The sequence below is a fragment of the Pseudonaja textilis genome, chromosome 3 (assembly GCF_049901715.1).
Source record: "Pseudonaja textilis isolate UNSWEBS1 chromosome 3, rPseTex1.2, whole genome shotgun sequence".
Lineage (NCBI taxonomy): Eukaryota > Metazoa > Chordata > Lepidosauria > Squamata > Elapidae > Pseudonaja > Pseudonaja textilis.
Genome location: NC_141992.1, coordinates 133580396 through 133603440, shown reverse-complemented (window position 1 = coordinate 133603440; position 23045 = coordinate 133580396). Strand labels below are relative to the sequence as shown.

Below are 23045 nucleotides of genomic sequence, written 5' to 3'. Positions count from 1 at the left end.
TGGGGATGCTGCAATGGTTGTAAGTGTGAAAAATGGTCATAAATCACTTTTTTCAGTGACATTGTAACTTCGGTCACTAAATGAACTGTTGTAAGTCGAGGACTACTTGTATGGACCTAGACCATTTGCCATCCCAAGTAACAACTAGCCCTACCTCTTTTGCCAATATTTTTTTTTTAAATATCAGTCTCTTCATTTTTTCTTTTAATTCAGTTTCCAAAGACGTACTTGTTATCTTCTCTGCATAAGGCATAATTCTGCCCGGACATCTTTCCTGTGAAAAACAATCAATAACTCATATTGAAAAAACAAGAAGGTATCAGTTCTGAGAGCAGATAATTAATTTAAACAGTCAGAAATGGTGTTGCTAGGAAATCTATTGCTGTGTGTTTGATGTCTGATATGCATTTAATAGCAGTAGAAAAGTACATACTCTGACTTTTTTTCTGAACACTTTTTGTTTAAATATTGAGCTATGCGGTCATTTAGAAATTTAATTTCCTAATAATGCCTCTGGGACCAATGAAAACTCCTAATACTCCAGGAAAAAAAGGATATTGAAGATAGGGGCATTGCAGCTAGAAATCTCAGGGCTTCAGGATTCCAGATTTTTTAAACAACATCTTTTTACTATTCTGCCTGTCCTGTCCTATACAAAGGCAGATAGATAAACTCCACAAAGCATCCATACAAAGTCTTTTTTATTGGATCATCAGGCATCCTTATCAACTCACAGTTATGACAAAGTTCTTCTTAATGTCCAATCCTTTGCATATCTGTCTTTATGGGTAAAAAGATGGTTATCTCTTTTCCTTTTCATCACATATCGTAGAGGCAGGGGGTAGAGCTGCTACCACGAGGCTGTGTATTCAGGCAAGAGTGAAGAAACCTCCCCCAACCCACCAAGGGTCAATTCAGTGACCAATCAGGGTTACAGATGTAGCCACATGACATGTACTACGTTTCCCAGGATACCTTAACTACATTTACCATGATGCATTCCCTTAAGGGAACAGCTCTCAATTCCTAACTAACTATCCCAAATCCCATTAACTATAACTGTCTGGACAGCACATAATGTATGCTGCTCTGGAAAAGGCTTGCTGATTTTCTTCCACCCCATGTCAGTTTGTCTTTCTCATTATTGTGTAATAATAAATTATATTTATTAATAATTATATTTTGTAATAATAAAAAAAATGACCTGCTAGTGTAGCTACTGTCTTAGAAATTTCTTATACTATTTAAGGTATAAATATAGCCAGATCTTAGGAACTGGATATTGGGAGATAGAATATATGGTAATATTTCTTCCAGCATAGAGCTTGCATTGGAAACCAAAGTAGCAATTCAAGGTTTTTGCTACTTCAGCATTTACTGTAGGAACCAGGATGTCCTTAAATTGCAACCAATATAGGGACAAAGTATTAGAATAATAAGTGCCTGGTCATGAGATTATCCAGTCAGTGAGGGTGTCATCTCAGTCCCTTATTATATCTGTACTCATCTGGAAGAACCAGTCAACAGAGGATCAAGTAGTATGTATAATCCATTATTTTCTAACAGCTCTAAAATATTCATCACTTTTTTTTCATTTTCAAGCATACGATAGGAAAACTTACCATATTGTTTTCACCACCACCAGACCCTGTAGTAAGAAAACTTGCTATCATTGGTGACTCTTTTAAAATGGACTCCAATAATGACTCCTCCAAAATGGTAGGTGTAGCTTGCATTTCTGCACATGATCAGAAATAATGTTAAATAAGTCCTGTGATAATCGATGCATTTTTATCAGATTATAGAATTTTTTGATAGTTTCATTCTTCTGCAATTCTGACAGGGCACTCTTAGGATGAACTGAGCCCCAGTATACAAGGGTTACTTCGACATTAGTTATTTACTCTGGAATTTGAATAGCGCAATACTACCAGCCTATAATGTGGACCGAAAGTCTTTTCAGGGCCACGATCTTTCATTTGAAATTTCCTTCTAATTAAATCATTGACTTCTCTTTTAGTGAGCATTTGATTGTCCTGTTCCCATCATTTACTATACAACCAAAATATTGTAGTACATTATTGACTTTATCTTTTTAGACAGACCTTTTTTTTAAAAAAAATGCAGCCTAATCAAAATATTTTACCTCCTCTTTAAGGTACAATTCATCACTGTAGTGGATTATTGCCAAAAGGAACACTAAGAAATTTATCCATGGAGAAAGAAATCAGAAACTAGTATAGCACTATATTAACTGCCATATTGAATTGAAAATAGCTAACATTCATTTCCTCATCATTAGGGAACCTCCAACTATGGTTCATTCCCCACATGCAAGTTGTAAGTATACTGGCTCAGGAAAAGGCAAAATATTTAAATTCCTTCTTATGCAACACAAATGTCATCCAGATTGGAATATCCTCTATTGCTATTTGCTTATACTTAATGTCCTGAGGGATCAAATTGGAAATTTATTTCCAGACAAATTATTTACAAGTATGATCTTTCAAAAAGGTTAAAATCCACACAACATCAGAGAAACACATGCTTTAGAGAGTCAGAACAAGAATATGTGAAAAGCAGAACTACAATACACATATGTTCTTGGTGTGGACAAAATATAGCAATATACCAATATAGCAATGTTCACTAGATTCCAATTCCAGAATTGACAGTCAAGATAGTGTCTAAAAATGTTACCTAACCCTGTAGTGGTCTGGCACTTGAAATGAGACGCAGGGAAACGTCTGAGCAAATGCCAGCCCCGAGCGAACTCAGGTAGCAGTATTTATTTAAGAAAGAAATCAAAAGTACAGAATCAAAACAATGACCTCAACAGAATGAGAATATGCAGCTGCGGAAAGTCCCATGAGAACATACAGGCACGGAAAGTCCCATGGGAACGTCTCTGCTGTGTACCATGAACTTTCACCTATATTCCTGGTCCCTCTAAGCTCGCAGATCAAAACAGGACGAAACACCCATAGCAAAGGCACTACTGCCCCCACCAGGAGTGTCTGCATATCCCTAGATCTATGCGAAATGGCTATACAAAGGACTTACAGAAAATGATTAATAAAATATATTACCACATTCCCTCCTTTTTTATTTATTCAAAGATAGGGGGTGTTTTAGTGGCATAATACACAGTTCCCTCGCGACCTGGTCACATACGTTGAAAGGCTGAGGTACACATTTGAAATAGATTAGGAATACATTGAATACAGCAACATAACATAATAAGTATAACAACAATTACTACAACTGATTGAAGCAATAAATGTAACCATGAGCTGTCAGGAAACCAATCCCATAGCAAAGCCCAAAGTGACTTATTGAAGCCATCTTTTCCTGCTTCGTGTTCAGCTATGCGGTCTTCCATATCATGAACAGTTCTTGTAATGTTAGGCTCATAATTATGTATAAAAACACAACAATGTGAATGAATTAAGGCACAAACTCCTCCTTTGGCAGCCAACATTATGTCTAAAGCATAACGATTTTGTAAAGTAACTTGGCGAATTTCAGACACTTCTTCATTCAACATCTTAATGCTTCTAATAGTATTATTAAACATAGCAACAGTAAAATTATTTAAAATATGAATATCTCTATAGTTCATAGCTATTCCCAAAGGTGGGATTGCTGCCCTAGAAATCTGAGTCCACAAATTACCACCTATAGTTAGGCCAGAATCAACTTCTCGATTACGAATACGCATCCCAATTGGTAAACCCTCCAATTTATAGATGACAGGAATTACAAAACCTATAGTACATACTCCAGACCAATTCTTTGGCCATTGTTGATAGGCAGCATCCCCACATAACAACCATAACCCATCCGGAAGGGGGATTATGCTTATGATAGGTATTGTCGGATGCCTCACTTTCCCACTCCCACATCAACCACATCCAACTACAAAGAACATATGCTCCGTGTTGCATATCCGTTCTGCTTGTAACTGTCTGATTAATGCAACAATCCAATTCAATCCTTAACGCTTTGTCCAAGGAGGATGATGTCTGAATCATCCCATTACATCCATCCACCGTATTATTCCTGGCAACACAAGACATACATCCCCCCTGCAAAGGAATCACCTTCTGACAAAGAGTACTATTACCTAAGAAAACAGATTGATTATTTCCTACGGGAGGACGATAATAACAAACCGAGGCTTTGGTAGTGAAAGTTACCTTCGTTGTGAACAATGTTTGATCCCACCTTTCGGGGTCTGGGCCCCAGTGAAGCCAGTGACTGAAGTCATTATAAGTACTTAAATTAGTACTGGTTCGCTCATTCAAAGGAACACCATGTAACAAAACTCCACCTTTCCCAGACCCAGGTACATGCATACAAAGCCAACAATTAGTTACATTTAAACCCTTAGCCGCAATCCGAATGTCCTTGATATAGGAATTTTCTTTCCATAAATTATCTCCGAGGTCTCTAGTTTCCGAGATAATAGCAGCTCTTTGCCTCCGTATTGGAGTCCGTGGAGGCATAAGACGAATGGAAAGAGAGTCTGTATAAGGTAACTTAGGCAACTCCAATTGACACCGATATTGTCCATAGTCTGAAACAGAAACATGAAACAGGATCAAAGTTGTTGCACAAGCTGAAGATATAATATCCTTATCAGGTCCCGAGTAAAGAATGTCTTGATCTTTATGCCAGGACCAATATGCTGGAAAAATCAAAGGATGCCGCTGTTTGCAGATCAATTTAGTCCGGTTCCCCAAAGGAACCTGCTGCATACAAGTTGGCAATCTCAGATAAGCAGTCATCTTTTCCCAGCCTTCACAATGCCGCGCCTGGACTGCCGGCATCAAGAGAATCAGGAACCACAGGTACGGAATCAGGAACCACAGAAATGCCATCCTGCTCCTCCGAAACCTCCTTCACTGGTGCCTGCGAATGATCAGGCCGAACGCACCGACCAGGAACCCAACGAATTTGACCAAGATGTTCGACTGCTGCATAACCACGTCCCCACGTAATCAGCTCAGCAGGAACCCATGCCGGATCCGGAAGGAACTGCACCAACACCCGAGGCCTCACTGCATCTGTAGAAGGAGAAGAAAAATGCCTGCTGGCCGCACTCGCAGGGGGGTTACCAGACAAATTTAAAAAATTTAAAGTATATAAAGCTAGATTCAAATGATCTTGAATTGCCGGAAGTCCCAGGAGCTTCCCTCCTTTTTTATTTAATTTAGCTAACATGTTTTTGAGCGTGCCATTATGACGCTCTACAATAGCCTGTCCTGTGGAATTGTATGGAATCCCAAATTTATGTTCCACGGACCACTGTTTGCAAAACTGATCAAAGACTGTGCTCCGATAAGCCGCACCATTGTCTGTTTTTAAAGTTTGAGGTGTAATGTGACTCAGAAATAATTTATGACCTAAATAAGCAAAAGGATATTCCTTTTGCAATTTCTCAGGGCTGACTATCAGCCCTTTCTCTTTCAGCATAGCAGTTAAAAGAATGACAGCAGAATCCATTGCAGCATCAGAAATATTAGCAGCTATCAAAATATCATCCATGTAATGATAAACCTTCCAATCCAGGAATTTACTCCGGAAAGGTTGCAAAGCCCAATCTACAAACATTTGACACATGGTAGGACTATTTAACATTCCCTGCGGAAGGACAGTCCATGCATATCGCTTAGCGGGCTGCCCCTGATTTATACTCAAAATAGTGAAAGCAAACAAATCTACATCTTCAGGGTGCAGAGGAATGGAGAAGAAAGCATCTTGCAAATCTAACACTCTTATGTTCCATCCATCAGGTATTAAATTAGGATTAGGTGTCCCACACTGTAGTGGGCCCATTGGCTTTAAGATTGCATTTATCCCCCTCAAATCATGAAGAAATCTCATTTTCCCAGATTTCTTCTTGATAACAAAGACTGGAGAATTATAAGGACTAGTGGTAGGCACTATATGTCCCTTTTCTAATTGTTGTTGAACCAATTCATGTAAATGAACTAATTTCTCACTAGTCAAAGGCCATTGGTCTATCCACACTGGCTCCTGCTGGAGTAGCTGTAATTTTAATAACTCCACAGGTGGGTGTTCAGTCATCATGTATGACAACCTTTGTATCAAACTGTTGCATCAAATCTCTGCCCCACAAGTTAACGTGAAGGCGCAAAACAATTGGTTGGAAATGTGCAATAGCACTTCCCTGCTTTGTTTTGGCAGAAAGAATCCTCCTACTGACCCGTGCGTCTTGAAGTCCTCCGACTCCTCGAACAGACGGTGTAGGATCCGTCGGCCACTCCCTAGGCCATTCACTTTCGCTAATCACCGAAACATCTGCTCCAGTGTCCAGCAATCCAATAAACTTTCTGCCTTCAACCAAAAGAGTTAATTTTGGTTTCTGATCAGCCTTGACATTTTGCATGATGGAAAACACACTAGACTCACTAAACATATCTGTAGATCCAAATCCACCCTGACGTATTCTATCCGACTCCCCCAAAGACATATATGGCAAAACTAAAAGCTGTGCAAAACAATCCCCTTTTTTCAAAGATTGAGGAACAGGTGAATGAACTTGAATTTTGATCTGACCCTCATAATCCGAATCAATAACCCCAGGAACCACAAACAATTTACGCTTATGAGCCGATGATCTAGGAAGAAGAAGACCCACGGAAGCTGGAGGCAACGGTCCATAGAAATCCGTTGACCCCAAACAAACTACATGTGGATACCCCAATTCCAAATCCTCAGCTAATGGAAGATCAATTCCTGCTGAACCTTTAGTAGCTGGCGACCATATTTGATCCCCACCTCTCTCTGGTGGCTCCAACCCTTCGGACATTACTTCACTCTTTAGAGTAGGGAGAATGCCCTGATCCCTGCTTCCTAGTTTTTTCCCTCAGAATGAAGTCTGCACTGATTTGCCCAATGGTATCCTTTCTTACATTTCGGGCACACTGATTTAGGTCGAACACCCTGTCCCATTAATCTCTTTTTTTGTTGACTTTGACCCCCTCCAGGAGCCCGACATTGCGCTTTAAAATGTCCAGGCTTCCCACAATTGAAACAATTTCCCTTTTTAGCATTTCCTGCTTGCAGAGCCAGAGCTAAAGTCTCCATGTTAAAAGACTGACTCCCAACCTTCCTACATGCATTAATCAAATCTGCGATTTCTCGCTCTCCACTTGCTACAAGTGGATTTAAGATCTTTCTGCAATCTGTGTTAGCTTGTTCTACTGCTAACTTCAAAAGCAATTCGTTCCGGGCGAATTGATTGTCAATTTGCCTTTCAATAGCCAATTTCAGTCTGCTAATGAAATTTTCATAGGGTTCATTGTTCCCTTGTTTGATGTTAGTGAAAGTTTTCTCGCCACCTTCGCCGTCAGGGAGAGCCCCCACGGCTTGGAAAATTAATTGTGGGAGAAGAACGAACCCCTCCTCAGGCATTCCATCTCTCTGTTGTTCCACTGTTGTAAAATTACCAGCTCCGTAAAGCTGATCTGGGGTAACATTTGCTGTTCCCCTCTGAACTGCCAGCTGTCTCCATTTCTGATCTAACACCAAATATTGAGCTGGAGTTAAAATCATATTCAACAGAGCTCTCCAGTCAGCCGGAATCATTTTATTTCCATAGCCAACTGCTTCTAACAACGCCTGAGTGTATGGTGATCTAACACCATACTCTTTTGCTGCTTGCTTAACTTCCTTTAAAACTCTGAGAGGTAAAGGCTTCCACTCCCGCTGCGGATTTAATGCAGCGTCCATGCCAATTTCTACTGGATTAAGTTGAATCTCTACTCCAAATTCCACCAAATCATCTCCTGATAATTCCCCTCTATTTTTTGCTTCTTGAATAGCTGCAGTAACTGCATCTACTTGAACTCTTAAAGGTAAACTCTTATCTTCTGACAAAGTATTTTCAGCGCCTGACAGTCCTCTGGATTTATCGGGAGGTGCCGTCGGCGGCAATAAACGTACCGCATGGTAAGGCGGCAAACCTTCTTCGGGGGGTGCTAGGAGCGGTTGTTCATAAGTAGCTAATGCATCCATAACCACCCTCCAGGTTAACAAAATTGAAGAAGGGGCACGAGGTTCTTCGTGCAAAAATTTCCCTATCTTTTTCCAGGACTCTACTTTAATACTACCTCCCTCTGGATATGACTGAATATGTTTCCAAACATACTGTAATAAGTCCTCAATTTCTTTCTTTCCTACGGCATGTCCTCTACTATGAACTCCAAAACCAAAACTATTCCCTATGATCCCTCCCAATTCCCTGATGTGCCCTTTCTGAGCCTTCGAGAGATCTCCCCCCATACTCATGAAAAGAATCTATCTCCGTCCAGCGAAGAAGATGAGGGCCCAGTCGACGTCCGCGACGATGAGTATAGGATGCGGGAAACGTATAGCCTTCCAAGCTATCACGTCGGAACGTATAGCCTTCCAAGCTATCACGTCGGGGTCACCACTTGTGGTGGTCTGGCACTTGAAATGAGACGCAGGGAAACGTCTGAGCAAATGCCAGCCCCGAGCGAACTCAGGTAGCAGTATTTATTTAAGAAAGAAATCAAAAGTACAGAATCAAAACAATGGCCTCAACAGAATGAGAATATGCAGCTGCGGTAAGTCCCATGAGAACATACAGGCACGGAAAGTCCCATGGGAACGTCTCTGCTGTGTACCATGAACTTTCACCTATATTCCTGGTCCCTCTAAGCTCGCAGATCAAAACAGGACGAAACACCCATAGCAAAGGCACTACTGCCCCCACCAGGAGTGTCTGCATATCCCTAGATCTATGCGAAATGGCTATACAAAGGACTTACAGAAAATGATTAATAAAATATATTACCACAAACCCAACACCCCTTACAACAGTTTTTGATCTTTTAAGCAGTAATTACACAAAAGGTTTTAATTTGTGATTATATCTATGAGAATTACTCAATATTTCAGGAGTTGTGCAAGTCAGACAAAAAGATTTTCAACCACTGTCCTTTTTCCCTAAGCAACAATAACTGAGGACAGTGTCTTCATATGATAGTTGAAGGGTTAAAAATGATTAAAACTTGTACTTTTCAAACATTTATGAACAATATGCAGATGAGATTTGGAATTAGGAGCCCATCATGTTCAACTAGTTGGTAATTTTCTAACCCTAACCCAATTTTATTTGGCATCACAAGAATTTCTGAAGAGAGGAGTCAGAATTGTATAAGGCTGCCTCTATGCTTACTTGATGAACGAATTAACATGTTTTCTGGTTTTACACAATAAATCGAACCATAATCTATCCATTGGACTAGATTTTCACTAGAGTAAGATACAAAAAACAACAACATTAACCCAGCGTGTTTATAAATGTGGCTATCACTTCATAATTTATCTTAATTGATTATACTATGTGAGTACCAAGTCCCATGAAATTTATTGCCATTTAGCAATAGCAATTTGACTTATATACCACTTTATAGTGCTTTATAGCCCTCTCAAAGAGGTTTACAGAGTCAGCATATTGCCCCCAACAATTAGGGTCCTCATTTTATCCACCTTGGAAGGATGGAAGGCTGAGTCAACCTTGAGCCTGTGAGATTTGATCTGCCAAATTGCAGTGGGAGTAGCTTGCAGTAAATGCACTCTAATCATTGCGCCACCGAGGCTCCATTTAAATGCAGAAAGCATTACGCTCAAACATACTCTTTACTTTTTCCTGATAATTTTGTCTTCACATATTCCAAATTCCAATTATAGTTGATCATTACAGAAATGGGGAGGGGAATGATTTATGCCCTTCCATAGCTTTCTTTTTATTGTCATTATTTCTAACAGCTAATACCAAAATGTAGACTGTTTTCTGGATCCATTGAGACTGTCCCAGGTTTTTCAGAGAAGTCTGCTAACTATTCCTCTGCCTCCTCTTCAGCTGTGTGTATATACTTTTCTTCCGAAGAAGTCACTAACTGAATTCTTTTCAAAAACAATGACTGTCATTTTGTGACATCACAAGGAACTTTTGTCACCACAGGAGAACACCAAGAAAATTCTTTTCTAACAGAACATGCTAGGTAGCTTGACTGAAAGCCTGGAAGAAATAGTTATCTTCAACAGAAAAATAAAATCCCTCAGGGTCAAGCATTTCTGGGAGGAAAACTGAGGTAAAAGAAATGTTTCTACATTCTCAGTGAATCAACTCAGTTGCCAGGAAAAAAAAAGAACGGAATATGGGATCACATGGATGAAGAGCTAATCCAGGAGTGATGCAGATGTGACATGCGGTAGTGTTCATAATTAAAAGTCTAACTGTATGTGAAACATTCTGGTTTAAATAAATAAATCCAGTATGACAATTTTGAGGTTTGTCACATTCTAATGCACTTTCTTGAATTTAACAGCTCCTGTCTCACAACGCAATTGTTTATACTTTTTATCCCATTCGTATTTGTAGTTTGTCTGAAGGATTAAATTAGTTTAAAATATGCTGTGCTTAGAATAACAAACATATATTTCTGCAATAGTAACTGGAATTTTTCTCTTTTAGCTATTTCCCTTTGTTTGGGTTAGTTTTACCATAATGAATGGGTTAAAATGTATTGGTATTCTGAAGAGTATAAAGAACAATCTTCCATATTTGAATCTGAATGGCAAAAATATGTTGAAAAATCACTGTGTATCCTGAGGAACTGGTTCTTCAACTGTGAGGGATGAAAATCTCTTATTCTGAATAGCTTCAGACTGCAAAAGAGTATGTCTTGAGAACTGCTGATTGCTCATTGTAAATGACTGACTTATTGTTTCCTGTTGAATAAACAAAGATGCTCAAAGGAATGCAAGATAGATTGATATTGTTAGATATTAGCATACTCACCCATAATTGGTTGAAGCCGCGGACAGCTCTGCTGTAAAAGGATCTGCTGCGGCTGCAGTTCTCAGTTCTGTAAGAATGAATAAAGAGAAGTTGAATGAGCTGAGCTTCCCACATCTTTCTTATCCACAATCTAACACTGGTGACGAAGGTGGGATCCTGAGACGAAACGGGACCAGTGAGCACGTGGCAACCGAAACCCAAAACGAAGAATCCAAACAATGGCCAGAGCCAACATGCCACCCGCACCATTCAACCCCACAACAGAAGACTGGGAATCATACGTCGACTGATTCCACATGTTCCTCGAAGGAGGCAACCTTATGAACATCTCTGAACAGAGGAAGTGAGAGGTCTTCCTCAAGCACTGCAGGCCCGCAGTTTTCAAAATGGCCAAAGCACTATCAGCACCCAACGATATAAAGACGATGGCCTGGCCGGACCTGGAAAGGTTCCTGAGGGCACACAACACCTCGCCGGTATCCTGCTTAATAAAGAGGCACAAATTTTACTGAAGAGACCAGAAGGAAGGAGAGAGCATCAGCGACTTTGTCACGAACCTGAGGGACATCGCCAGAGCATGTGAGTTTCTAAATGAGGCAATGAGGGATTGCGTAGTCCTGGGGGTCCGAGATTTAACACTCCAGAGCCATCTCCTGACCAAGCCAAAATAACACTAAAAGAGGCCATCGAGTAAGCATCGGCCATGGAACTGTCACAGAAATCTGCAGCCACCATGAGAAAAATGAACAAGGCACCACAGCCACCACCGAAGGAAGCCGCTGCCATCCATCACAAGGACATTGAATCCGATTCAGAAACCAACAATGACGAGGAAGAAGTGAACCAACTTCACTTGGAATGGAACCAGAGAAACTGAGAGGGGAAAATAAAGGACTTTTAGTGTGCTGGATGCGAGGGGAATCACCCACGGTCGGAATGCCGTTTCCATGACGCCATCTGCCAACGATGCAACCGGCGAGGGCATATCACAAGGGCATACCGAGCATTGCAACCCAGCACCAGAAGGCAGAGACAGAACGTATCTCCACAGAACAGAAAAAAAACATCCCGGGAGCCGACGGAGCCAGTTCAGCTGAAGCCGACGGAACAATGAGTCTGCCACTGGAAGAAACGAGATGCACCAGACAGTGACGGTGGGCCATTCCAGCACAACAAACACTTGGAAAGTCCACATCCAAGTCACCATAGAGGGTAAGCAATGCCAGATGGAAGTGGATGGTATCCTGGGACACTATCAAATGGCTAAAACCCAGCATAACCAAAGACCAACTGAAAAGACAGAGACTAACCTTAAAAGACTACCAAGGGAACAAGATTCCCATGATAGGCATAGGAAAATTCAGAGTGACTTTCAAAAACTACTTCGGAGTCCTGCCATTAACCATAGTTGACCAGGACCGACCAAGCCTGCTGGGACTCGAATGGTTTAAATCGTTGGGCATCGAAATCACTGGAATACACAGCATCATCGAGAGCGAGTGGGAAGATAACCTGATGGAGGAATTCCGGGATGTTTTTGATGGAAAATTGGGCAAGTACTCAGGTCCCCCATCTCATTTAATCTAGACCCAACTATAGCCCCAATAAGACTAAAAGCAAGGCAGGTTCCCTTCGCGCTTAAACCTAAAATAGACGAGCAGATAGACAAGCTCATTGTCCAGGGGATTCTAGAACCAATTGACCACGCAAAATGGGAAACCCCTATCATCACTCCTGTAAAGCCAGATGGGTCCGTGCACATCTGTGCTGACTACAAGGCTACCCTGAACCGCACCCTACAGCAAAATGCATATACCACCCCAGTGGTACAACACCTTTTACATTCCCTGGGGTGGGGGAAGGTTTTCGCAAAACTCAACCTTGCACAAGCCTACCAATGATTACCAGTAGATGGTGAGATGGCAGAAGCCCAGACAATCGTAACACACAGAGGGGCATTCAAATGCAAGCGATTACAATTCAGGGTCAGTGCAGCCCCGGGGCTGTTCCAGAGTCTCATGAAACGCCTACTACAAGGGTTAAAAGGGGTGGTGCCCTACTTTGATGATGTCCTCATATCAGCAAAGGACAAAGGACAACTGCGAGAGCGCCTAAGGGAAGTTCTAACCTGATTCAAAGAAGTGGGGCTAAAAGTAAAAAAGGAAAAATGCCAACTAGCAGCCAACAAGGTAGAATTTCTGGGCTGCCTAATAGACAGTGAAGGAATCCACCCCACAGAGAGCAAAATTAAAGCAATCAAAGAAGGCCCCAGGCCAACAAACAAAACAGACTTACAAGCCTTCCTGGGACTCATTAACTTTTACAATATATTTTTACTGCAGAAGGTGACAGTTGCAGAGCCACTAAACAGACTGCTTGACAAGAAGGCAGTCTGAGCCTGGGGGCAAAAGGAAGAAACAGCATTCCGAGGAATCAAAAACATAATCACATCAGACCGGTTACTAATCCAGTACAGTGAGACTTTACCACTAATCCTAACCTGCGATGCATCATCGCCCGGGGTTGGTGCAATAATCAGCCACATACTACTGGATGGATAAGAAGCCCCCACAGCCTTCTATTCAAAGACATTGTCCAAACCAGAATGGAATTATAGTCAACTCAACAAAGAAGCGCTAGCCGCAGTCATTGGAATCAAGCAATTCCATGACTACATCTACGGAAGGAGTTTTACCCTGGTTACCGATCATAAGCCTCTACTGAGGATGATCGCAGGGAACAGAGCCATCCCGAACATCCTGTCACCTAGGATGACGCGTTGGACAGAGATCCTAGCCACCTATGATTATGACTTAATATACTGACCTGGAAAGGACATAGACCATGCCAACACACTCAATCGATGCCCCCTGCCCAACCTGGACAAGGACCCAGTGCCAGCCACATCCATGCTTCTGATAGAGACCCTTGAGAAAGTGCCGGTGACAGCAGCTGACATCACGAGAGCAACAGCAAAGGGCAAAACCCTGGCACGAATATTGAATTGGGTGGGGAGGGGTTGGCAAGAGACAGAGGTGGCCGAAGACACCAAACCATTCAGAAACAGACAAACTGAACTATCGATTCTGAAGGGGTGCATACTGGGGGGGGGGATCGGGTGATAATCCCCGAAGAGCTAAGGGAGGACATACTGGAAATGTTGCATGTGGGGCACCTGGGGATAGTTAAGATGAAATCTCTGGCGAGAAGCTACATGTGGTGGCCAGGGATAGACAAGGAGATAAGGGCCTGGGTGTTAACCTGAAAAATCTGCCAAGAATCCAGACCAGCAACTCCCATAGCGCCCAATCACAAATGGGAAACACCACGGGGACCTTGGTTGAGGGTACATATTGATTTTGCCAGGCCAATAAAGGAGCAAACATTTCTAATAGTGATGGACACATATTCCAAATGGCTGGAAATCAGCATCATGCAGTCCACCACAACCGAGGCTGTAATTAAAAATATTAGAAAACTATTCGCAACACACGGCCTGCCAGACATAGTGGCATCCAACAATGGGCCACAGTTCATGGCCATCCAATTTGAAGGGTTCCCAGCACAAAATGGAATACGACACGCCTTATCAGCACCATGTCACCCTTCAATGAACGGACAAGCAGAACGCATGGTACGATCCATAAAGGAAACCCTCCACAAACTAGGGCCAGGGGACATACAAACTAAAATAGACAAGCTATTAAGCATACAACACATAATACCCAACGCAACAACTAACAAGAGCCCTGCTAAACTATTAATGGGAAGAAAGCTGAGGTCACCATTAGACAGACTACACCCCCTTTATAACTCAGACACACCTCTAAATTTGTCCAACGGATGCTGGACATTCCAAGCAGGTGACCCTGTATACGCCAGAAACCTAACAGGGGAATCCCTATGGATACCTGCGAGGGTGTCCCAGATAACAGGGCCCTGATCATATAGGGTTGAAACAACTGAGGGGTGAAGTTGGAGGAGACACATAGACCGACTGAGGGCCCGATGGACAAGGGAGGAAAGAGAAACTCCAGGCACAATCAGGGAAGAAGGGGGAGACCCTTCACAAAACCCCAACATAATCAGAGAGGAAGGGGAAGACCCCTCCCAATCAAAAAGTCAAACAGAATAGGCCCTGCCAACTAACGAGGCATACCCTCAAAAATTAACAATACCACCGAACAAAGGAAGTGGACACGTACCTGAGATCCAATGGCAGGTCAGCATGGCCAGGCAGGAACAGGCCTATGAAGGAATCGAAAGGGCAGCCTCTTGTGGAGACAAAATGGCTGCCCCAGCCAGAAGATTCCAGGAGGTTCTAAGGGAAAGAACAGGAAGAACAGTAAATCTGACTGAACAGCTTGAAGACCAACCAACGACTGAGCTGTGCAGGACCAGTCACACCCACAAAAGCCCCCCCTACTTGCACGACTATGTACACTAGGCGGGATGGGATTGGGTTAGACTGGACCAGTGGGGAGGGGTGTTAGATATTAGCATATTCACCGATTGGGTGATTCATGGGAGCGGGAATTTAAACAGCCGTCACTGGTTGAAGCCACGGACAGCGCTGCTGTAAAAGGATCTGCTGCAACTGCAGTTCTCAGTTCTGTAAGAACGAATAAAGAGAAGTTGAATGAGCTGAGCTTCTGGCGTCTTTCTTACCCACAATCTACCAGATATCAATAGGAAAAAAATCTTACAAAACAAACAAATAGGGAAATTTACCTAAAGTCTATCTGTAGAGCTTGGTAAGAGACTTGCCATCCTGATAAAATGTTCTAAATTAATTGCTTATACTTGGCTAACTGAAGAGACAAAAGTAAACAAGAGGAAAAATAAGATTTCATACTAGTAATGATCCAAGAAGATGAATGAAAGATGAATCAATGACCAGCAATGCTTGTGGCATGTTTGTGTTTTTTTTCCTGAAAACACCCTAGGGTATATTTGTGGCTGCTCACACTTGCAAAACCTAATCCTTAAAATAAAGGCAACAGACTGAAGCAATTAGTGTCCACACTTTAAAAGTATGAAGATTTCCATTGAAGAAATGAAGTATTAGAATAGTTTAGAAGTCTCCAAAAGGAAAGTTGCCAAAGGTACAAGTGCAATTGAAAACAATTAATAAACAGTAGCAGGACACAAAGAATATATTATGTACCACTGAAAGTTAGAAGCGGTCTCAGCATCCTATAATGGAAAAATAAATACTAGAATAGTATAGAAATTAGAATAGAATGATAACTTTATTGTCACTTTGAATGTACACTATTAGTCAGCATACATTAAAATGAAATTTCGTTGCATACAGCTCTCAAAGGGTCACCACGTCCAATATACATTACATAAATAAATACAAAATTATGTATATACCAACATATAAGACACAGAGAAACAACACTGTCTAGTTCGGATGTATACATGTACATGGTGAAAAACACTATAGATTAAAAGTTAAGATAGGAAATGCAGGGGACACTGTTTCTTCTTTAAGACAAACAGAAATAAGTTGGCGATTGGGATAGATTATCATCAACAATATCCTTGTGGATGCTAGCAATCAAAAATGATTTGATGGCCCACAATCTTATCACTCAGTGAACCTCCAATCAGTCTACTGGGTTTCACAGCCATGCCACCAATGTTTGATGAAGATAAGCCCAATGGAAGATCTGGAGAATGACCAGACTGTGAAAGAGTGGCCATGGGGTAACAATTTCACATATAGTCCTCGAGTTACAACCATAGTTGAGCCCAAAATTTAGATTGCTAAGTGAAACAAACATTTGTTAAGTAAATTTTGCTCCATTTTACAACTTTTCTTGCCACAGTTGTTAAATAAATCATTGCATATGGTAAGTTAGTAAGAAACATGGTTGTTTAGTGAATCTGGATTCCCCATTGACTTTGCTTGTCAGAAGGTGGAAAAAGGGGATCACAAGATCCCAGGACACTGCAACCATCATAAATATGAAATGTTGCCAAGCATCTAAATTTTGATCACATGACCATGGGGATGCTGCAATGGTCATAAGTGTGGAGAATGGTCATAAGTCACTTTTTGCAGTGTCGTCGTAACTTTATATATGCAGGTCTTGGTGTGTTCCATGGGAAAAGACCCGAACACGCCAACACCTGCATATCTGTACCCGTGAAAATCTACGAATATATATAATGTAAGCCGAGAATGATTACACACATACAAATATATGCATGTGTGTATTGTATTAAACTTTTTTCCTTCCTTTCTTCTTTTTCTATTCCTTTTTCTTCTTTTTCTTCTTTGCATTAAAAAAAGTTTAATACAATACACATATACAAATATATTCCCCAAAGCCCTGAAGTTCAAACGCAACCGCGACCTCTACAGTAAGGCACAGGGTAAAGCTACGCGCGTGCGCTGTGCGAAGATCGTGGAAGGTTAAAAAAAATGCGGCGTCAAGAAGCCCGGAGAAAGATTACTAGAGAGCCCACTGCGCATGTGCACCTGCGGACAGCCACGCGTTCTTGAGGAAGCCTCCTACCGAGGGAGGGGAGGGGGGAGAAAGGACTTTGAGTCACGTGCCTCTCCCTCCTCCTTCCAGGAGAAGACACGTCTGCCGTATCCCGTTCCGTTGGGAGAAAAAGGCGGGGTTTAACTTTAACCGGTCTTGCGTGCTTGCCCGGTGGCGTCTGGACGTCGCGTCGTAAAAAGGGGCGGGACGTCGGCCGGATGGCAGCTTAGCGCCATTGCTTAGTGGCAGGAGAAAGTAGAAACTGCCACCGAAGGGCGCTAGTTGGTTGGCGACCATGAGGCGGTCCCTGCCCCAACTGTTGGTCCTCGTGCTGGTGGCCTTCCCCGCCGTCCTCCTCCTCGGCGGCGCCCGATCTGGGCCAGGTGAGAGAGAGAGAGAGAGACTGAGAGAGAAAACGAACGAGGGCTGAACCGAAACGACTGTCGGAGGGCGACCGTTGCAGGCTGCCGTTGGCGCGTGTGACGTGGGGGGAAGAGGAAAGGAGGGGGAGGTCGCCAGTTTGAAAGGGGAACGGCGCGTGAGGAGATTTCTCGAGCCGGTGGATCGTCGGAAAGAGGGAGGGACTCGGTTGCGCCTCGGTGCTCTGTCCGTGGTCGGAGGTGGGTGGGTGATGGTGGTCTGCCCTGCACCCCTCCCTCCGCCTCGGGGCTGACGTGTCAGATCTCTCCGCCGGCCGACCTCTTCCCCCCCCCCCCCAAATTTTCATGATTGACTTGGAACTTAGTGTACTTAAAAGTCTGATGCGGCTTCTGCTGTCTTGTCGAGGGGCTGACAAAAGTGACACGTGCTAAAGCCGAAGGCGATTCCACCTCCCCAACAACACACACACACACACACACACACACACACACACACACACACACACACACGCACAAATCGTTGACAGGAGTGCGTGTGTTGCTTAACGCCCCGATATTGCCGTGATTGCTTTTTCCTTCCTTCTCTTGAAACCGCATGCCAGTTTCTCCGAAGTCATCGTGCTCATCTGTGGCCCCAGACCGCCCCACTTAAAACTTAAATGGTAATTCAAGTAAGGTTATGGCTATTTGAGCAGCGATCCAATTGCTTCTGGTGCTTAATAATAATAATAATAATAATAATAATAATAATAATAATAATAATAATAATAATAATAATAATAATAATAATAATAATAATAATATAGAGTTATTGAAATGCAAACTGCAAGTAGAAGCAACGTGCGTCCAGTTGTCAATTGCTGACAATTCGCTGGATAATGCCTAGGTATAATTGAAATTAGCTGAGTTCATTTCGTCCTAATAGAATTTTTTAAAAAAATATATATGCTAACTTGTACTTTCTGTAGCATTTGCACTGTTCGGTCCAGTTTTCTTGAAGTAATTCTAATAAGTGGCACCCAATTTGTAGATTATGAAATATGGCAGTCTTAAGAATTCTATTCTGTATCAACTGAAGATCAGTATTGCTGCACATGCTTGTAGCTAATATCCTAGGCATGCGGTGAGGTACCCTGGGCAAGGGGGTAGAATTTCAAAAAAAGTTGCTGAAATTATGTGGATTGGACCTGATTCCAGTACTAACTCATATTCACTTTCTGGTAGTTTGATCATTCTCCAAATTTTTGAACTGTATTTTCATTTTACTGGGCTAGCATGGCTGTGACTCCATAGGGCACGGGTCTTCAAACTTGGGAAGTTTAATACTTGTGGACTTCAACTCCCAGAATTCCTGGAGGAGGAATTTAGGAATTGAAGTCCACAAGCCTTAAAAGCTGTCAAGTTTGAAGACCCCTGCCATAGGGTAATACATCTGAAAGAAAACAAGGTTGGAGGACTAAGTGTCTTTGGCACATTGTCTAAGTTAAGTCCTTTTTGCACATGTCTACAGTATAAGTTACTATGTGTTGCTTACCTGAGAATGCTGACAACATGCTGTGTGTACTCTCTTACCAATTATCTGTAGTTACCTAAACAACATAAAATATTTTCCAGACCTTCACTTTTGTTTAAAAATAATAACCCATAGAAGTGCTATAGTGTTGAATAGTTGAATTTACTTTGTATCATATATGTATACGCATATGGAGAAAAAAAAGCAAATATAACATTAAGTTTCACCATTCTGGAAGGAGTAGTAAATTGTTGGATGAGCTAAACCAGTAACTAATAAAGCAGTAGAGTCTTAAGTAGAGTCTTCTTAAGACATAGCAACTCTGATCTCAATATTTTTTTTTAAAGTAAAATGCTCTTAAAGTTGAACTCAAGTCCTGGTGACAGTGTTTTCTTGGTAAAGGTGGTGCATTGTGTAGGTGTAGCTGCAGGTGTCTTATTTTAACATTTTGCTGAATGATACAACTTTTAAACTATTGAAAGCTGTTGGATTACAGCAGGATATAAAAGCAATGCAACTTTGCATAACGTAGAAAATAATTAGTGGGCAAATCATAAGTCCTCTGTGTCCATTATCATCTTAATGACAATAATAGGCCATCTCTTGAAAACCAAGAAGAGAGGCATAAAAGTCATAGTTTTGCTATTGCCAGAAATTATTAATTATAATTTATTTAACATCGATTTAAAGACACTTGTAGGATAGGAGTGAATTCCCTGAATGTGCAAACTTGTATTTGCTTTGAAAAGAAAAAAAAAACTTCGCTCGCTTTTCTAGCGTACATATTTATAAATTTCAAGCCTTTTATTATTAGCCTGGATATAAGCTGCTACAAGTAAAATATTAATAGAATTGTGTGTCATGTCACCTTTTCTTCTTTAAAAGGTCCAGAGCATAACTCCAAATAGTGAGAGAATTATTCACAACATTTCAAGTGTGAATGCTCTCTCTCACTTTCTCTTGAGAGAATTGTTACAAAATTGGGTTTTTTATATACAAATTTTTTACTATGGCCAACTTGCCCTGCAGGTTAATATTTTAATTGACATATCCACCATAGCCCAACATCTTTTATTTATCATGTGTACATTCATTGGTTCATTATTTTTTTATATCAGGGTTATTGGGTGTTCTAGGGTCTTTAGACTATGGGGTAAGAACCTTGGGGATAAAAGAGACTTAAGGGAGTAGAGGTCACATTTTAAGCAATCTTAATTTTGCCTAGGTTAAGTAGGAATGCTGACAAAATTTTCTCAGGGCTTTGTTACTAATTTTGCTTATACTAATTGCAGTGGGTAAGTTTGAGTGCACAGTTTGGGATTCTGTAATGTATATTAAAATTTTGAGACTTGTCTGGCTGCCTTAATAGATGTTCAGTATCCTCCATTGTGATGCCACATCATCATTCTTTCTAAAATACATACTAGAGGCTTAAAAAAAAAAACCCTGAAATGAGCTGAAGTTTTAGATGCCTGTTCTGCTTCTTTTTAGAGAAAACATTAAAGAATATTTGGTTCAAACAGTAGCCAAAAGTGAATAAATGAAATAGTTTAATCTGGGAAATAAAATATTTTATATATTTCGATATATTTTTGTGCTTTAATACTTTATTATGGGTTTTATGAAACTTAAGCATTTTGAAGCTACTGCTGATATATGTTAGGTGCTGTAAACCGCCAAGAGTACCTTTGAAATGAGATGGTCAGCAAATAAATTAAATATTTAAATAAATGTTCTGCTCAATACATTGAAAATTAAATTATTGATCTTCAGATTTCAATAGTCAAATTGAAATGTACAGAAATTTTTCCGTAGTGCCTGCTTTGTGGACTAGATTTTTTTTCAAACTAATGTCATAAGAGAAAGGGAAAATTGATTCATTCTTTTCCCAATAGACAAGTTTGCTTTGGCCCATCTAATTTGAAGGTATCCTAAAATCTTTATTACATTTTTTTTCATTTAATCCTATGCCTAATTTTGGCAAAAAAGTTTTTAGGAACCATATTTTTCTGAACATTTTGAGATCATGAAAAGGGCATCCTGACAAAATATTGTGGTTATCATTGGTAGCCAATACCTAATTACAAAATATGTATATAATATAAAGTTTTAGAAACCATTGAGCTAGAGTTTTTATGTTAAATATTTTTTTATTTTCTAAGAAAACTTCTGAATTTATTGGAGCTTAGAGGCACTATTAGTCATTTGAGCTGGGCTTGAGGTTGATTTGAAGAGGTGATGGTCAATCCCTTAAAAAAGATATCCAGTACTGTACATTGTTTTTCTCCAACCTTTTTTTTTTTAGGGGAAGTTGTTGGGAAGGTACTCTATTAGGTGCACAGTTTAAGGTCTCTGGGAAAAGCAGAACTTTTTTAGTCAGAATTCACAGTGGACTATGATGCCAAGATAGCATTGGATGTGTTTGTGGATGAGTTTTGGTGATATAGTCATATTTGTCCTCCTGGATCTTTCAGCAGCTTTTGTTATCATTTAGTGTTTTCTCCTGGACTGCTTTAGATTTAGGTTAAGAGTAGAGGGAAGAAATCTTCCCAAAGAAGATTTTGAAGCGGCGAAGGAGAGAGAGAAGGGAAAGGATTAGGTTTTTTTTTCTTCCCTTCCTTATACTGACAGCTAAGAGACTTAAGCAAGAAACTGAAAAAAAAAATCCACTTTGACATTAATAGGCATCTAAGCTGAAAATAAAAGTCAAAGGGATAATAAAGATTTCTGGACATTTAAAAGTTTTTAAAAGCTGGAAAGGAGGAAAAAAGAATAGAAGGGCAGGATCTGGAAAAATGAAGGAGACTGCCTGGAATTAAGGAATGGAACTGTAATTAAAAGGAATTTACAGTGAAATTTTAACAAGATTCCTCAAAGATACATTTTAATGGAAACTCGGTAACAAAATAATAGAACCCCAGGAAGAGAAAGTGGAAAAAAGAAGCAAGTAGAAACAGCCTTGGATTATTTGGATTACTTGGTGATTTTTGGTTTTTGCACCTAGATGACTAAAATTAACTGGGCGATTGTTTAAAAGTTTTTAAAATGGTATCACTCTTAGAAGAACTGAAAACAGAATTTAAAAAATGGAAAGAAGACGCACAAGAAGGGAGAAGTTCTTTTGGCTTCGTGTTTCAATTCTTAGAAATGGAGATCTGGAACTATGAGAAACAACAAGAAACACTTGCAGAACAAGAAGATTGGGACAAAGAAGAAGCCATCTTTAATGATCAAATAATTTTAAGTGGGGGGAAAAAAGAAAAGGGGGGAAAGAGAGTGAAAGGTTTAAGATTAGAAAAAACAACCAAAAAGAAGAACAATTTGAAAGATAAGTATAATATTAGAAAGCAACAGAAGAGGGGATTACAGATGAGAGAGTTAGAAGTAGAGAGATGAGGGGGTAAAAAGGGGAGGGAGAAGAAGAGGGGGAAGAAGGCAAGGAAAAGAAGTTGTAAAAGACAGAAACAAGAAATGGAGAAACAGGGAAAAGATATAAGGATTGTAACCATAAGTTTGTTTAGAGATAATGGGTGAAAATTTAATTGTAAAAGGGATTCTGCAAAGGTACATAAGATAGCTTAGTTATATTACAAATAGAAATAACTTTAGAAAATATGATGATGGATAAAATATTTATTGTAATGCAGTGGGATGTTTGTTAATAAATAAATGAATTAAAATGATTGAGAGAATTAAAAGGGAACATTTTTAATAGTAATGATTTATAAAAATATGTGAGAAATATGGGGAAAAAAAGAATTAACTATGGAAAGTTTCTAAGTGTTCCCAAG

At 40.5% G+C, this 23045-nt stretch overlaps 2 protein-coding genes across 2 annotated transcripts in view; one reads left to right on the top strand and one right to left on the bottom strand.

Annotated features, from left to right (window-relative positions):
* On the bottom strand, positions 1-17658 carry LOC148126334 (uncharacterized). Its single transcript, XM_087930396.1, has 6 exons — positions 17433-17658; positions 15371-15473; positions 15067-15183; positions 10862-10928; positions 1623-1738; positions 1-274 (listed from the first exon to the last, which is right to left on the bottom strand). The coding sequence occupies exons 1-5, from the start codon at positions 17656-17658 to the stop codon at positions 1685-1687; spliced, it is 567 nt and encodes a 188-aa protein (XP_087786522.1). The 3' UTR covers positions 1-274; positions 1623-1684.
* Positions 17596-23045, top strand: part of SSR1 (signal sequence receptor subunit 1) — a 19152-nt gene continuing 13702 nt past the window's right edge. The window contains exon 1 of the mRNA XM_026715075.2: positions 17596-17744. Within this exon, the coding sequence (XP_026570860.2) occupies positions 17657-17744 (88 nt within the window). The 5' untranslated portion in view covers positions 17596-17656. The remainder of the gene's footprint in view (positions 17745-23045) is intronic.

Excerpts from the sequence above, each read along its gene's own strand:
- LOC148126334 (XM_087930396.1), bottom strand. The coding sequence starts at position 17,658 with ATGGTCGCCAACCAACTAGCGCCCTTCGGTGGCAGTTTCTACTTTCTC. Across the intron at positions 15,474-17,432 it reads CCTGGAAGGAGGAGGGAGAG|AACTGAGAACTGCAGTTGCA; the intron begins GCACGTGACTCA and ends TCGTTCTTACAG. Across the intron at positions 15,184-15,370 it reads TCCCATGAATCACCCAATCG|GAACCTCCTGGAATCTTCTG; the intron begins GTGAATATGCTA and ends TTCTTTCCCTTA.